We start from the raw sequence: 15212 nt of genomic DNA on the forward strand, positions 1-15212 counted from the left end.
CATAGGTACAATCTGCAAACCTTTTAACAAAAGAAACGCCAACTTTCGATTGTGTACGTGTGCAATTCCACGCATTCAAAGTTACTAAACCAGAGTAACTGAAGCCCCATCTGTTTACACTTGAGCCATTTCAGAAGCCACAATTTCTACCTGTTAAATCTAACTTAGCAACGGAAGCCCAGGATTGAAAAAATTATCCAAAATTGACAAAGAAATTCAGCCTTCATTTTACAAATAAATTAATATGCTATTCAAGAAATATTTACAAGGTTTGAATTTACAACATTTCAACTTATATCAGAAAAGATATCAAAGAATTGACCGACCACTGTACAGTATGCAGTAATACATCATGTTAATCAGTACACAAGCAAGTTGGAAGAACCACACCATGTACAGATTGTAAATTGTACGTGTCCTTTCATCACCCTATAGCAAGACTGAAACTCAACCAGAGATCCAAATGGTGAGGTCTATCCCAAACTGTACAATGTATCATTTCCCCGTGCAAGAACTCTAACTTCTTGCAAGGCGCTCTTTGCATAATCGAGCTGCAAAAAGCAAGAGGTCCACCATCTCAAGTCCAGCAGCAGAGACAAAATCTACTTTCTCATTACTAGAATTTGCATCACTTGAACCAATTGCTTCCTCAAAACGGTCAACCTGTGATTCTACATCTGCCTCAGCTGACCAACTGATTGGAAGTGAGCTACCAAGAGCAGTTTTAAGCAACCTGGCTTCTGTAATGATGTCATAGACAGCTTCCGCCAAACCAGTATTTATGCCTTCTAATACAGCTGACTCATTTGCCTAGATGTTTTAGCAAGATAAAATTCCCAAATCAAAAATGGAACACCCAAAGAAGCCATAAATGAATGCTTTTCCATTCCACAGGGCTAAAGTTATGTTCCCCCAAAAAGAAAAAAAAAGAGAGTTTTGTTCTCATTCTGTCAGTGACATCATTGTTAAATAACAGCAACAAATTTCAGGGATTTCAGTAGATGGATAATTGCCTCTTAATTATTAGAAAATTGGAAACAGTAATTACCTTCAAGAGTGCAAGACGGAGCTTACGTACTGAAGAGGTTAGATACTCCATACTTTCCAGGCTCTCCTGCAGGGCTGCATTTTCAATCTTTATCCTGGAAAACAAGAACAGATGAAAGAGAAAAACTGTAAGCAGATTTTCTTCAAATGCCATTTGGCTAACTACCATGCTTGTCAGCAATAATAGAGCCTTTTTCCATCAGTGTAAGCCACTAAAATAAAATGTTAAGAAAAAATTTTCCATGAACCTTGCAAAATCCACACTAGAGGTGGATTTTTTTTGGTTGAAGTTCCCCTCATAATTCAGGTGAGTATCAGCATTATCTGTGTCAGAATCAATATTACCAACCCAGTGTCTCAGATAAGTCTTCTTCAGCAAATTTTTTAATTTTCCATCTCTATCCTGAATTATCCTTTGTCCCCCACTTGCAGCACAGGCTTGGCCCTCTCTTTTATCTTGATTAACATTCCTGCATGATTTTTGCTGCATTTAGTATGTTTGCCAGGGTAAAAAAATAATAGCAGTTAAAATCTAGGAGGATAAAGAAACTATGCAAGGCAAACTTGACTCCCTTAAATTTATAACCAGCCAAACACCTATATACTCAAAAGCTGCATTGAATGCTGTACATAGTGAAATCAATATTCCAGTGACCTGCTACTATATTTTTTACCGAAAATCTACGACAGGATTCCAACAGAACTAACAAAATATTCATTGTCTGACATGGAAAATTTAACATAAAGCACCAGATCTTCCTTATATGCATCTCATCGACAATCACAATGTCACTAATATGTTTGAGGTAGCGCTATGTCCCCATTATAATATCTCTTTGCAAGTTGATTGCCGTCACGAAAGAGCAATTACATGTCTGATACTGTCATCAATTTCCCTGGCCACGCTAGTGACCAATTTTTTCATTTCCCATTTGCTGTTTCTGGGGCATTTTTCCCCCTATTTTTTTGGGGTGGAGTGGGGTTGGTGAGGAGTTTCCAGTGGTGGTAGTAGAAAAGCTCGACAGAGGGATATATGATAGGGTTGGCAGCAGACAGCATCTCAGATTAGTCAATTTAGTTTGTTCAAGATGATTATGAGTTCAAAAGTGTGAAAATCTTAAAAGAAGCTTTCTAGCATCTCCAGATCTACAAGAACTCAAGTTATTCAGAGGACAAGCTAAATATAATGTTCAATATAGAACAGCTTGTCTCTTGCAAGGAACTCATGTCAATTAATAGAAATTAATTTTGGCAGGTTTTGACTGAAGCAAAAGTTTACAAATCCTAGGCAAGCTTAAAGTATTAAATTCTTGGCCACTCAACTAAAAACCACTTATTTCAGTTTAATATCAGAAAGTCATGAACCAGTCAAGGTCAAAAGCCCCTTATCCAACCTCCCAGTGACGGAGAAAGGCACTCCAAATATCACGAATATATTGATGCCAAAGCATGAGCATGAAAATGACACAGATGATGAATATCAGAACATTGTATCATCGTTTTTTAATTAGTGGAAAAAGACGCTTCAATTAACTTACTCTCGAAGAACTTGGAATTCCTGCTTCAGCTGTGCAAGCTCCATAAGAGCTCTTACCTTTTCATGCGTAACCTAACCAACAAAGATTCAGCTCAATTACAGACATTCATCATGAAAGGAAATATTATAAGCGTGACAAAAATGATATCAAGGATGTCACAATCGTGTCTCCCAATGGATCCAAGCTGTCTAAATCAGATCCTTTCACCTTTGACACTGAATCAGTTGCAAGATTTTGTCCCCTAGCCCCCTCCCAGTAACTAGAAAATCCAAAAAAGCTAATTTTTATACAAAAACATGCTGGACACAAACCCACATGCAACCACAGACACATAGCAGAGCCACATTAAGAAACTCAAAGTTTTCCAGCTCAAGAACCCATATGTAGTGGTGGTGGTAGTAGTAGCAGCAGTAAGGAAAGTCCGCAAATGGGGAAAATAGTTACTTGTAGTAGATTTCTCTGAAGTTCCTCAATCTTTTTCTGAAGAGCTATGTTCAGATTTCTCTCTAGCAAATGTCTTTCTTCTTCTTGTGAAAGAAGCAACAGTACTGCAACCTGTATATATAAAAATTAAATATTAGCAGAGAAGTTCTTGAAAAAGTATGGAGTAAGAGAACATTTGTTCAACCTTCTCTTGCAGTGCCTGAGCAAGGGGTTCAGAGACATCCCCAGTTTTGACACTAATTGCTGTTGTGGCTCCAGGATCATCCCTCTGCAACAGATTGGAAACTTAGTCCTCAAAATTATGTAGCTTCAATCCATGTGAGGAGATTCAATATGTGACAGATAAATCATTTAAGTGCTATCACTTAGCCACAAATTGCTCTTACAAACTCTTAAAATTTACTTCAGGAGGGACAAAATCAACTGATTATTTGCTTCATGGGCTGGAGAATTCAGTGAAATAGGGAAAATTGCTCATCCAATTTAACAAATTTTTTGACTGGGAATCTCTCTTTAATCCCTTGCCCCCAGACTCTGAGTGACAATATATATATATATATAAACTTCCAAAAAAAAAGGCGAGCTGATGAAAATGTGTAAAACTTATGTTTCATGTTTAGAATCCCAACCCATTAGAATGTTTCATGTTTCTTCTCACTTTCCCTAATACTGAAACATAATGTCATTCACATGTCTGTTCCTCTATCAATATTTTGAAGTTGTTCTCTAAAATATTATATGATTTTCCAATGACCTCGCAAGGATAATGTATCATTTGGAATAAAAGTGCTTAATAATCATTTTAAGTAGCCTCCGAGAACCTCATTCATTCACTTTTCATTAGATTGCTTCCAATACCATTTTACTTTTCCATCTATAGATGTAGACAAAATGAGATAAAGAAATAAAGCATCCTTCACCTTCCAGAAACTTGCCTGAGCAGTTGAAGCCCAGCTTACATCATTATTTACATGTACATCTCGACAGTCACTTTCATGTAACACTAGATCTTCTGCCTGAGAAGATCTGAGACTTTGTTTGCCACTTAATTCAAGCTGCCTGAGCTTTTCTTCAACTTCAATAATATTGGATTCTATAAGGGAATACCCTTCATCCAGTAAATTCATTACATTTGTCCTGTGCTTGGAATGGTAATCAAGCAATGCTGATATCCTGTTCTCGATCCTCTCCAGTAAAACAACCTAGAAATATCAAAATGTTCATCATATTTGAAGAGTTGAAATGACTGATTATATGCGATGAGAGTATTACAGTATTCTTACTTTCTCCTTTTCCAAAGCGAAAACTTTCCTCTTCAGATGACTTTCAATTTCCAGTCCCTAAAAACAGAAAGTACACAAAAAACATATGCTTCAAAAGTGAGCAGCAAAACACAGCAAAAGCCATTGGACGTAAATTTCCTTCCAAAAGAGAGAAAAATATGAGGAGAATGAACAAGAAATGTACCACTTGCAGCTTTCTATGAAGATTATCCAAAGACTTTCTCAGCGTCTCTACTTCTTCTTGCAAAGCACTCTGTCTGAAGACAAGTTAATCAAGTTGCACAAAGTAAAAAAAAAAAAATGAAGTTGCTTTATAAAGTACAATTGTTGATAGCATGAACATAGAGAAAACCAACTTTTAAGTTCAGCAAAAGAATATAGTGATCTCCATTTGCAAGGAAAAGAGCAGAGCACATATCACTGTGCTTGTGAATAGAAGATAAGAATTACATTATAATCTGATCTGGCAGTAGCATTGTAAAACTTTTATTTTTTCCCCAACAGAAGCAACATATACACGCAATCAGATCTATGATTTAATTGATCGGCCTACCAAGAACAACACTAAGGATACAGCATACACATGTATACCTATCACTTTTTAAATGATGTTACTCCTGTATTTTCTAACTGGCCTAACAAAAAGCATAATCATATATATTGTTGTTAGATCTACCCAAAAGAACTGCACAATTATAATGTTCATAAAATTGATTAAAGAATCCTGGCACAGTATGAGCTTGAAAAGATAGAAAACCATCTTTTGCAACACATGATAGTATTAATTCCAACAACAAAGAAAAAGGTCAAGCTCTATCTGGCATGTTTTTCATGCTTATCTATTTAACTAGCATTCTGTCCATTTCAAGCATTCTGTCCATTTCAAGGCATGTGCTAGTTCGCTGAGCTAATCAGTTTTGGCACCATCAGGAAAATTAAAGCTCCTTGTTTGACCTAAATCTCAAAATTAGCATAATTTCGGCTCCTACTAGAAATTTAAGTGTGAAATTCAAAACAAATATACATAGAAAAATATGTTTTAACTGAGAAAAAAAGGTGAAATTCCATGAGAATTTGTAAACAACCCTACCAAAATTTCGAAGACTCCTCTTTCCTTTCCCATAAATAAAATGAATTACCTTGGAGATGCTTAGCCTACCACCATTTAGAATTGACTGTTAATGATTGACTCTCTCTCAAAAGCTATCAATTACCTTTATGTCACTAAATATACTCTCTTTAAACATGGATTTTTTGCTTCACTGAAGGTGAATGAATTATCATGAAAACGATAAAAAGAACAGAAAAGCAGAAGATTAGAGACTGCAATTACATTTCTGTCCTTGATAAATGATCAGATCAAATTGGTATCAGTCAATCAGAGCAAAACTAAGCTAAGATTTCAGTGCATCTGAACTCACAACATATTTTGAGGTGGATGCTTCTTCCTGATTACAAAAAGTCCACATTTCTGTAGAATCATTCAAAAGATGCTTGCATTTATCTTCCCAGCTAGTGTCCTCAAAAACCTTCAAGGTTTGCTGTCTGATGGCATAAAATTTGTCAATAACCTGTCACGTATCATCAAAACACAAGCCAAAATGAAGACTTTTGCCAATACTAAGAAATTTGACCCAATATTAAAAGAAAAAAGCCACCAAATCATTTCCCATGAGCTATAGAAAAGTGCAATAGCAGTCAGCAAATTAAGAAAACCTTATCCACAACCCGTCATAAATAGAAGACTGTTCACATCAAAAAGTTGCTTTTTTTCCTTTTCATCTTCCAGGACTTCAATTGCAGTTTCTAAGAAGAACTTGTAATGAGTTATTGCACCCTTATGTCAAGCCAGTGTTCCTTTCATCATCTGCTACCCCTCTTTTTGTTTATTTTTCCATTTCTTCCCCCATAATGGATTATAGAGATCAAATCCTTCTCAGTAAGATTTAGGCATAAAGTACCACATGTTGAAACTGAAACCAATTAAAACACAAAACAAAACAAGCAAGCAGGTACCACTCTCCAAAGATGTCATACTGTCTACTCTGTTAACTCTAACAAGCTATCATAATAAGATGTCCAAAAGTACCCTATTATTGTTAAATTACACCCTCATCATGTGCCTTAATAGCCAACCTGCAATAAACCACAATGAACTTTGGTTCTTATCTTGATGCCCAGCTATGCATCTGAAATGCTAAAACCTTTCTCCATATGATTCATTTGTATCAATTCTTTGCCATGTATGAACAGAAAGATTTCATTCAGCAGACAAATAAAGTTAACTACCTTTCTGAAAGAATCAATCTGCTTCTCATGTGTTTCCTGATCAGCCTGTGCTGCAACTAGGAGTTTCTTTTCTTCAAGATATTCACAAGTGAGCTCTTCAATCCTATCCATTGCAGAACAACAAAACTTCAACTCATATGATTCAATGAAAAAGACAATGCAAGCATGTTTGAGTTGCCAGGCACACCATGAGAGCAAAACACTTTTAATCAGTTGATGACATGCCAAGTGCACCGTATTTGGAAAAAAGAAATCCGACAAAATAAAACATCAAATCAATTTTTGTAATACCTCTTTTTGTAATTGTTCAATTCCAGTGATGCAAGCTCCTCTTTTTCCTTTGCTTTCTCTGCCTGTAACAGCAACATAACATACTATTAACCACATCAGCACTTAGAGAAAAAGGGAAAATGTGTGGCTTATGTGTTGTTCTCATGCAGCTACCACTACTAAGACAAAAGATTTAATATATCAGATTTCTAAATACAATTCCTCTCAAGGAGAAGACCAAAAAATTGATGCTCCTGCTACTGCTGGGTATAGAGGTCTAAGTGAACATAGCTTTACCCCTTCAAGCAGAGAAGCCATTGTGTATTCAGAACCATGACCCTTTTGGTCAGAATAAAATTAGCTAAGCACAGAAAATATTGTTTATATACATTTCTGTACTAAAACATAATGAAGTACTCATCAGCACAACTCCTTTTCGTTTCTAGTTTTGAGAAGAATAGAAAAAGACAGCCATTTTAGCCTTAAACAAACAAGCCGATGTAGAGTCTCCTTCATCATGTATTTTCATTATCACACATCATGACTTCAAGTGAATAGTCAAATATACAAAAGACAAAGATGAAGACCATTACCTCCATAATCGCATTATCCCGCTCAGCAAAAGCAGCTGCAACACAATTTTGGAAGAATTTAAGCTGCTTCTCTGCTTCTATATTCTGGCAAAAATTATTCAAGTATAAAGCACAAAAGGATCACGCATGAGTAATCTGTGAGGTACTTCAAAATGATATGCATCTATAAGAAATTAAAATCCCATGGTGCATTAATAGCTTTCGACAAGAGTGCGAAACATATAAATATCTTAGAGAACTCTTTTTTATTTGTGGGGTTTTGAGGGTGTTTCAGGTTTAGAGAGAGAGACCTTTGAGACTTCAGCACCATGTAGCTCCGCAAGTTGGCTCTGAAAAACAGCAGCAAAACATGTAAGTTGGTAGGAGTGAACTGCAGTTAATGTTTACATAATGTTACCAAATCTCACTTTTATATGATATGCCTCAGAAAGCTCCTCTTGAAGATTCTGATTCTCTCTTGTACATACAGCTAACTTCTTTTTCAAGCTCTCAATCTCCTGCTCCAGCGCAGCTGTCCTAATTGGCAAAAGCATAAAGGAACCCTCTTACTTCATAATCCAGAGACAAGTACACGAAACCCCAACAAGGAGAAAGTTTTAACGCAGTGAGATTTAAACAAACATCTTACCGCTGAAAGTGCATTCGAGTAGCCACTCCCAGGTAGCTAGGTCCAGCTTGTTGCATGCACAACTGTTCAATATCTTTGTGTAATTCATCACGCTCTGCAGGAAGAATTTGAAGACAAAATCGGCTCAGACAACACAGAACTTGAGGCAGCAGAACCTCATGCAGAGCCTCCATTTTAATTTGAAGTCTCATCAATTTGTTACATCCAGGCCAGTAAAGTTGAATGATTTCGTCAACTTATCCTAAGCCGTTACAAGAAAGAAAAGATGTCCAGTAACTCAAAACCAAGTCCGAAAGGTACAAAATTCCACTTTCTTTCTGGTCATGAAATAGAAAAAAGTTCGGAGCTTTCTAAATAGGTGGCACTGCCATTCTTCTGCTAAATTTTATGGCATTTCTCGATAATTGTAAACTCCGAAACTACTAAACACGTTAACTGAACAACAAAGAATAACCAGAACGAAAACCCGTAAAACCAATTTTTTAAATATGGGATATCTATTGGCATTTATCTAATCAACCTTGCCAAAGAATATAGCCAGCAACATACCTCGTTCCAACTGTTGGATGCGAGCAATCAAGGACTGGCTGTTATCCAAAATTTCGTCCATTTAATTTAGCTGCTAAAACAATTATGTCACATTAGATTAGGAATAGAATATACAATTTTAACTCTTTGCAGGAACCGAATTCTCCAAAGTAAACAAAGCAATAATAGGCGACAATCAAAATACTAACCCAGGTAGGAAGGAGGACGAAGGACTCTACCACTTTACCGGGAGGATATTACCTGAACACGGCAGAGGCCTCCGTAGTCCGAAGAAGATTCTTGGAACAAGAAGCTTTTGTTTTTTGGCTGCCTTCTTGTCTCCTTTGCCAGCGAGACGAGTGCCGGAGGGATATCAACGATTTTTTTTTTTTTTTTTTTTTTTTTGATAATTGGAAGGTTTTGAACCCAGACTTCCCAAGCCAACCTTTCCCTAATTATTTTTTGCCATTTTCATGATAATGACATAATGCACATAGTTGCGTCATTTTCCATTTATACTTTTGTACTATGATACTAGTGTTATTAATCAAACCTGCAATAACCTTTTGTTCTCGACTTAAGTTTTACTTTAATAAATATAAATTTTGAAATCTTCACATAAATAATTTAAATGGTTTAAGACTTCTCTTGTCTAATTACTAAAAAAGAATTAAAAAGAATTAAATTTTAATATAAATTCTTTTACAACCTCTTAAAATACTTTACATAACACGAGAACTTATTTATATATGGCATATAATTGAGTTAGGCCAAACATTTCTTACATTTCCGCAAAATGCGGGGTTTGGTGGAAAAATCTGGGCTGAGGCGCAATCAATTAAGGTAATTGTATGGTAGTGTTAATGGTAAAGATTTGGCCAAAAAATAACCAAATAATGTGAAATAATTGTATAACGGTTTATTTAACGGGTACTATAAAGCATTCATTAAAATATATTTCAAACGTTATATTTTTCAAAATATAATATTAAGTAAAAAATGTAAATAAATACAAATGATGATAGATAAATTTAAATAAGAAAAATATATAAATGCAAGGAGAGATAATAATTATAAAATATATATAAATAAAAGATAGATTAGATGGCTGTTAGAAAAACCCATTTTATAATAGGATGCTCTTAACTTATCAAAGAGTTTCATAATTACACTTTGTGATAAAATGTCTTTACGATGGCATAAATCATAGCTTACAATTAATGCAACCATTTTATACGTGGCTCAACAGTCGGAACCGTTGTCCCCAATTTCTAGCGACTGCTAAGTAAGTACCAACTAATTATACCTAAAAAAAAAGAAAAAAAAGAAAAGAATAAAAGAAGCAGTGCTAGCTACTTACGCCTTTTGCCATGAATTTAGCCAAAGGCGGTGAAACCCCACCGCGCCTTCATGAATGCCAAATAGGGAAGGGATGGGCCGGATGGCAACATCTGTATGTCAGTATAACGTATCAGAAGGAGGAGACACAATTTCAACCTATTCAAATTTCGGAACTCTAATTATCAAATCGATTAAGCTTTACATCTCGGAATCCATTTTGGTGCGTTTCTCATCCTCATTCTTACGCGATTTACCTTTTCATTCTATTAAAAGTCCCGATTTTCCAAATTATTATTGTTGATTTGATCAGCTAGGGTTTCCATTTTTGCCTTTGTCAAATCCCTCATTCTAAAAGAAATTCATTCTTTTGTGTGATCTGGGTTTTCCTCAATTTATGCATTTTTACCTGAATTAGGTACAAGATTTGATTTTTTATCTTTCCTCTTGATCGAATTTTATTTCTGATTAGTATATATAAACGTCTTTTTTCCTTTTTACAAGAGAAATTATCTGCAATTCAATTTAGAACGAGTTTTCTAGATTGATCCTTCAGCCTTTTGTTTCAGAAAGGTTTGCCATGTGTACAAAAAGTTAAAAATGGTAGTATGAGAAAGGATTGTTTCAGATGTGAGAAACTTTCTGCGTTTAGTGATGCTTGAGTTGACAATCAAACACTTTGGGCTTTCTTATTACTGCAGGAGAGTAGTGATGTTAGTTTGTTAGCTTGTTGGCTACCACATTTGGAGTGCATTGATCATAATTATGTGGAAATGCTTGCTGTATAATGTATCAGGACCATTTCTTTTTTTCTGAATTTCAAGTAATTAGCTGAATTGTCTTGTTGTTATGGTTGCTAGAAGGGGCGACTACCAATGCTATTCCTGTTAAGTGAAGGAGGTTCTGTGATTAGCATTCTTTCTTGGGGTTACCCAAAGATCACATGCTTATTCAGGGTTCGTCATACATGAAGACCTTTTATTTTGTGTTTTTTGCTCTGAAGCTACAAGACAACATTTTATGTCTTTAGCTTGGATATGCATTTTCTTCTGCATCTATCAAAGTTTTATATGACTTTGCGTGAAGAGTTTATGAGCTAAATACAGGTTTCTGGTGGTATGGAGCTCAATCTATTTAATGCTTTTAAATAACCATTAATTTGTTGTGTATTCTTGTGTCTTAATGCAGATTGGGTCTTGGTTAGGTTTGTGGGTGTATGATTTGGACAGCTTCTTAGCTGAATATTTATGGGGGCACCAAAGCAGAAGTGGACTCCTGAAGAAGAAGCAGCTCTCAAAGCTGGAGTCCTTAAGCATGGGCCTGGCAAGTGGCGCACAATTCTTAAAGATCCAGAATATAGTGGTGTCCTGTGCCTGCGTTCGAATGTAGATCTCAAGGTACTAATCTCCTCCTATTTTTTGTTATATCAAATTATGTTACTGAAATGAGTAAGCGTACCGTTCTTAGGGGCTGAATACCTGTTGGCCGTGTATCTTTTTTGTCATTGGGATTTGTCTTATATGGGTTGTATGTAGACATTGAATTTTAGTTTCGATATTGATTAGGACAAGTGGAGGAACATGAGTGTCATGGCAAATGGATGGGGTTCTCGAGAGAGGGCAAGGCTGGCACTCAAAAGAATGAACCAGGCTGCTAAACAGGATGACAGCCCTATGGCCATCAGCAATTTAGCTCAAAGTGATGATGATAATGTTGATCCAAGGCCCCATGCAACCTCCAGTGGCTCTCCACAGATTGGTAGTTCCAAAAGATCAATCATAAGGTTAATATGTCAATATAAGAGCATCACAGCCTGCTTCTTCTTCTTCTTCTTTTTTTCTTTTTCCTTCTGTTGAGTTTGTGAGAAACAGCTCATGCTCAAGATGAATGACTAGTTTCAAGAAGTTAAATGTGACTTTTGCTTATTATTTGTCTCCTGTGATTGTATTGTAGTTATGAATAGATATATGAGTCTCACAATTGCTCTATCTAGTATTTACACTCTTGTAAGGGGTTCACAATTCATGGCATGATTAGATTCAATTTTTAGCCTTATCTTTGTTTGGCAGCATTCCTTACACTTGGATATTTCATTCTTTTCATTTTTATTACAGGTTGGACAATCTTATAATGGAGGCTATAAACAACCTGAGGGAGCCTGGTGGTTCTAACAAGACAACTATTGCTGCATACATAGAGGTTTTTGTCTTAAATATTTCAAGAACAATACTCCAAAATACCACATTACTGAAAGTAAAATTCATCATAGTTGTTATCCTGCTCTATTGGCCTTCCATGTCAAATATATTTCTTATGTTCTGGAATTTGGTTCCCAGCAGATGGCTTTGGGATTGTTTATCAAAAAATGGTTTTTTATATTCATGCCACTGCTTAAGTTTTTCTACAACGGCATTGTCTTTTAGTGTTGCAGTTCTTTACAGTTCTGCATGACATGTTTACTGGTATCCAACTTCTCTAGGTGGTCTTTAGTTATATACGAAAAAGGGAAAAGGAAAAAATAGAGTAGACATGAACCTGTGTCTTGTGCATTTTTAATAGTTACTATGTTGTGTTACTAAAGAGGAATGGAAATAATGGGTCTCGCAGTTATTTGGAGCTACCTTAATATATCTTGCCGTCTTCTAAGTACTTCTCTTTCTCTTCCACTTCTTTCTCCACAGTTTTCTTTGCAGTCTAAGCCAATTACAGAATTCACTTGGTATCTGGATTCAGAACTATTGGTGTTCAAGCCAAGCTAATGTACAAAGGAACCAAAGTCCATTCCTGTTCAAGAAGATTTTTTCAGTTTGTTTGTCTTTCATCTGGTGCAATCAGAAACTCAATTGCTTTTTCATTAATTCACCTAGGTAGCCAACATCTTTAGTGGTTCGACATGCAAAAGGACCATGTGAATCTTTTCTTTCTTGAAATCAAATTCAATTACAATATCCTGTGTGGAAGTTTAGGATAACGACGAGGACCTCCTGTCTGGTTTCTAGACATATTATGGAATCCCACATCATGATACTGGTTAGCTCTTGTTTCTGATAGTAATGTAAGTTTGGAAACTTTATTAGCTTGTACAAGAGTTCCATGCCACAGTGCATGTAGTATAATGCAACATATGCTTAGTTGTTGGTCAAAGGAATGGAAAATTTTTTTTTTTGGTAATTGGTTGTAATTGGAGCTGTAATAATAAGCCATGTAAAAATGGATGCTTAATGTTGGATTTTATTGAAATTGTTAAGTAGTTGCACGAAGCAAACTGGTTAAGACTTTTGTCTAAAGTTTTCTGTTTTCTCGTCTGCCTTAAAGGATGAGTACTGGGCACCTCCAAACTTCAAAAGGCTACTGTCGTCTAAGTTGAAGTACTTGACTGCAACTGGGAAACTTATAAAGGTAGATTTTTCATTCTGAGTGCTTCATTTTAGAAATTTTCTTGTATTGGTCTGCTTTGTCTAATATTCACTTGATGTCGCGAGTATAGATTTAGTTTGTTCCCTCCCCTCCCCTCCCCTGGAGGTGTCTTGCCAAATTTGTGTTTGAGAAGCTAATTGGTTCTAGGGAAAATATATTTTGTCTTCATAGATGAAACGCAAGTATAGAATAGCACCAACTTCAGCATTGTCTGACAAGAGACGAAAGCCTTCCACGCCGCTCATGGAAGGACAGCTTGAAGGGAGGCAGAGGGTTTCCCCTATCATTGACCAGGATGGCATGGGTGCCTTGACTAAATCTCAGATTGATTTAGAGTTAGCTAAAATGAGGAGTATGACACCGGAAGAAGCTGCTGCAGCTGCTGCCCAAGCAGTTGCTGAAGCAGAAGCTGCCATAGCAGAGGCTGAAGAGGCTGCAAGAGAAGCAGAGGCAGCAGAAGCAGATGCAGAAGCAGCACAGGCCTTTGCTGAAGCAGCAATGAAGACACTTAAAGGGAGAAGTACTCCAAGGATGGTATGACCTTTAAAGTAATCTGTTTTTTAGGCTTAGCTTGATTACATCCTTAAGTTGCTAAATTTTAATGGCTGGGGCATTTTTCCTTTATTTTGCAAACTTGGCTTTATGCTCTCGAACTTGACTTCATTTTACAAGCTTGTTTCAATATTTCAAAATGAAGTTATTCTTGTTTGCGCACTGGTTATAACTGTTCTTGCAGAAACTGCAGGGAATAACAAAGAATAAATGAAATGGTTCTCCCGAGTTTTGCTCTTGTAAGAAACATATACTTGATTTGAGGATAAGTATTAAAATGAGACGGAAGAATAAATTTTTTGTGTTCAATTACCTAAGGAGCACTGCTAAGGGGTTCTGGGTTATGGTTGGCTAGGGGATCACTGAGGTTAGGGATAGTGTTCTTATCCTTAGCTATAGCTTTTGCTCGCCTATTGTTATCGTAAACAGTGATTGGCTGTTCATCTTTGTCCTACTTTAATCTTTGTTCTGTCATTTCTGTTCAACAAAGTGAGTTTTCTACGCTAGTAGCGTAGAGATAACTACATTAATCTTGTTTCTATGAATCTGCAGATGGTTCGTGCATGATGATAAAGCTTTTGACGTGGGTGTATCGAGATTTCCTAGTTGAAAGCCCGTGAGATCCATTGCAATAATTGTACTGTTTCTCATACTCGACCTGTAGCTGTAAATATGGCAAAATATTTTCTTCTTGAGCTGTGAATCTAGGATGTAGCTCTACCAGGATATCCTGCGAACTTAGACTGGCATAAAATTCTTCTGTAACTTATTCAGAATGTTGTAGGCAACTGCATATTCTATGAACTTTTTGCTTTGGGGCTGATGTGTATCCTTGTGTTGGAAGCTTAGACAGCTTGCAGATTTCCTTGTAGGATGTACACATGAACAGAGGGAGTTAGAATCCAACATAAAAGGCTGGAATTCTTCAATTTTTGTGTTAATTTTGTTCATTGGATTTCTGAGATGGAAAGTGTAAGGGATGACAATTTCCAAGCTTTTTTTTTTCTTTGAGCAAGTAGCTTGTTTAAGTTGAAGAAAGACGCATTTGATTGTGTAAACTTCGGGTTAATCCAATTTCTACATTGGCATTTCAGGAGAAAGTTCACGAAACCAAAATGGGCAGGGCGCTAGTTTTCGGAAGAATAAGAAGATTTCTCTCATTCCTTTTGTTCCTTTTTAGTTTCTCGGTTTAGGGGATTCCTTAATAACTGCCTATTCTGGAAGAAGCGTTGCATTGACATTTGGGATTAACAAGTAGATAGTGGAAATGCGCTTTACGCACTAT

The 15212-nt window shown here is 36.2% G+C and overlaps 2 protein-coding genes across 10 annotated transcripts; one reads left to right on the forward strand and one right to left on the reverse strand.

Annotated features, from left to right (window-relative positions):
• Positions 1-203: 203 nt before the first annotated feature.
• LOC113731532 (uncharacterized) lies at positions 204-9108 on the reverse strand. Of its 9 annotated transcripts, none has more exons than XM_072079528.1 (18): positions 8882-9108; positions 8642-8714; positions 8093-8186; positions 7872-7980; positions 7755-7793; positions 7465-7548; positions 6893-6954; positions 6602-6704; positions 5734-5883; positions 4497-4565; positions 4313-4369; positions 3950-4231; positions 3214-3297; positions 3030-3140; positions 2586-2656; positions 1296-1517; positions 1049-1142; positions 204-810 (listed from the first exon to the last, which is right to left on the reverse strand). In XM_072079528.1, the coding sequence occupies exons 2-18, from the start codon at positions 8700-8702 to the stop codon at positions 517-519; spliced, it is 1986 nt and encodes a 661-aa protein (XP_071935629.1). In that variant the 5' UTR covers positions 8703-8714; positions 8882-9108; the 3' UTR covers positions 204-516. The 9 variants fall into 9 exon arrangements, with proteins under 9 accessions (XP_071935629.1, XP_027112652.1, XP_027112648.1 ...); XM_027256851.2 differs by having other exon boundaries at positions 7872-7975; positions 8642-8711; positions 8882-9107; XM_027256847.2 differs by having other exon boundaries at positions 8642-8711; positions 8882-9107.
• An 859-nt stretch (positions 9109-9967) lies between these two features.
• LOC140036785 (telomere repeat-binding factor 1-like) lies at positions 9968-14856 on the forward strand. Its single transcript, XM_072079531.1, has 7 exons — positions 9968-10181; positions 11147-11355; positions 11524-11741; positions 12073-12157; positions 13274-13357; positions 13547-13909; positions 14480-14856. Exons 2-7 carry the CDS (start codon positions 11206-11208, stop codon positions 14492-14494), a joined length of 915 nt encoding a protein of 304 aa, XP_071935632.1. The 5' UTR covers positions 9968-10181; positions 11147-11205; the 3' UTR covers positions 14495-14856.
• Positions 14857-15212: the final 356 nt, after the last annotated feature.

Source organism: Coffea arabica, chromosome 2e (genome assembly GCF_036785885.1).
Source record: "Coffea arabica cultivar ET-39 chromosome 2e, Coffea Arabica ET-39 HiFi, whole genome shotgun sequence".
NCBI lineage: Eukaryota > Viridiplantae > Streptophyta > Magnoliopsida > Gentianales > Rubiaceae > Coffea > Coffea arabica.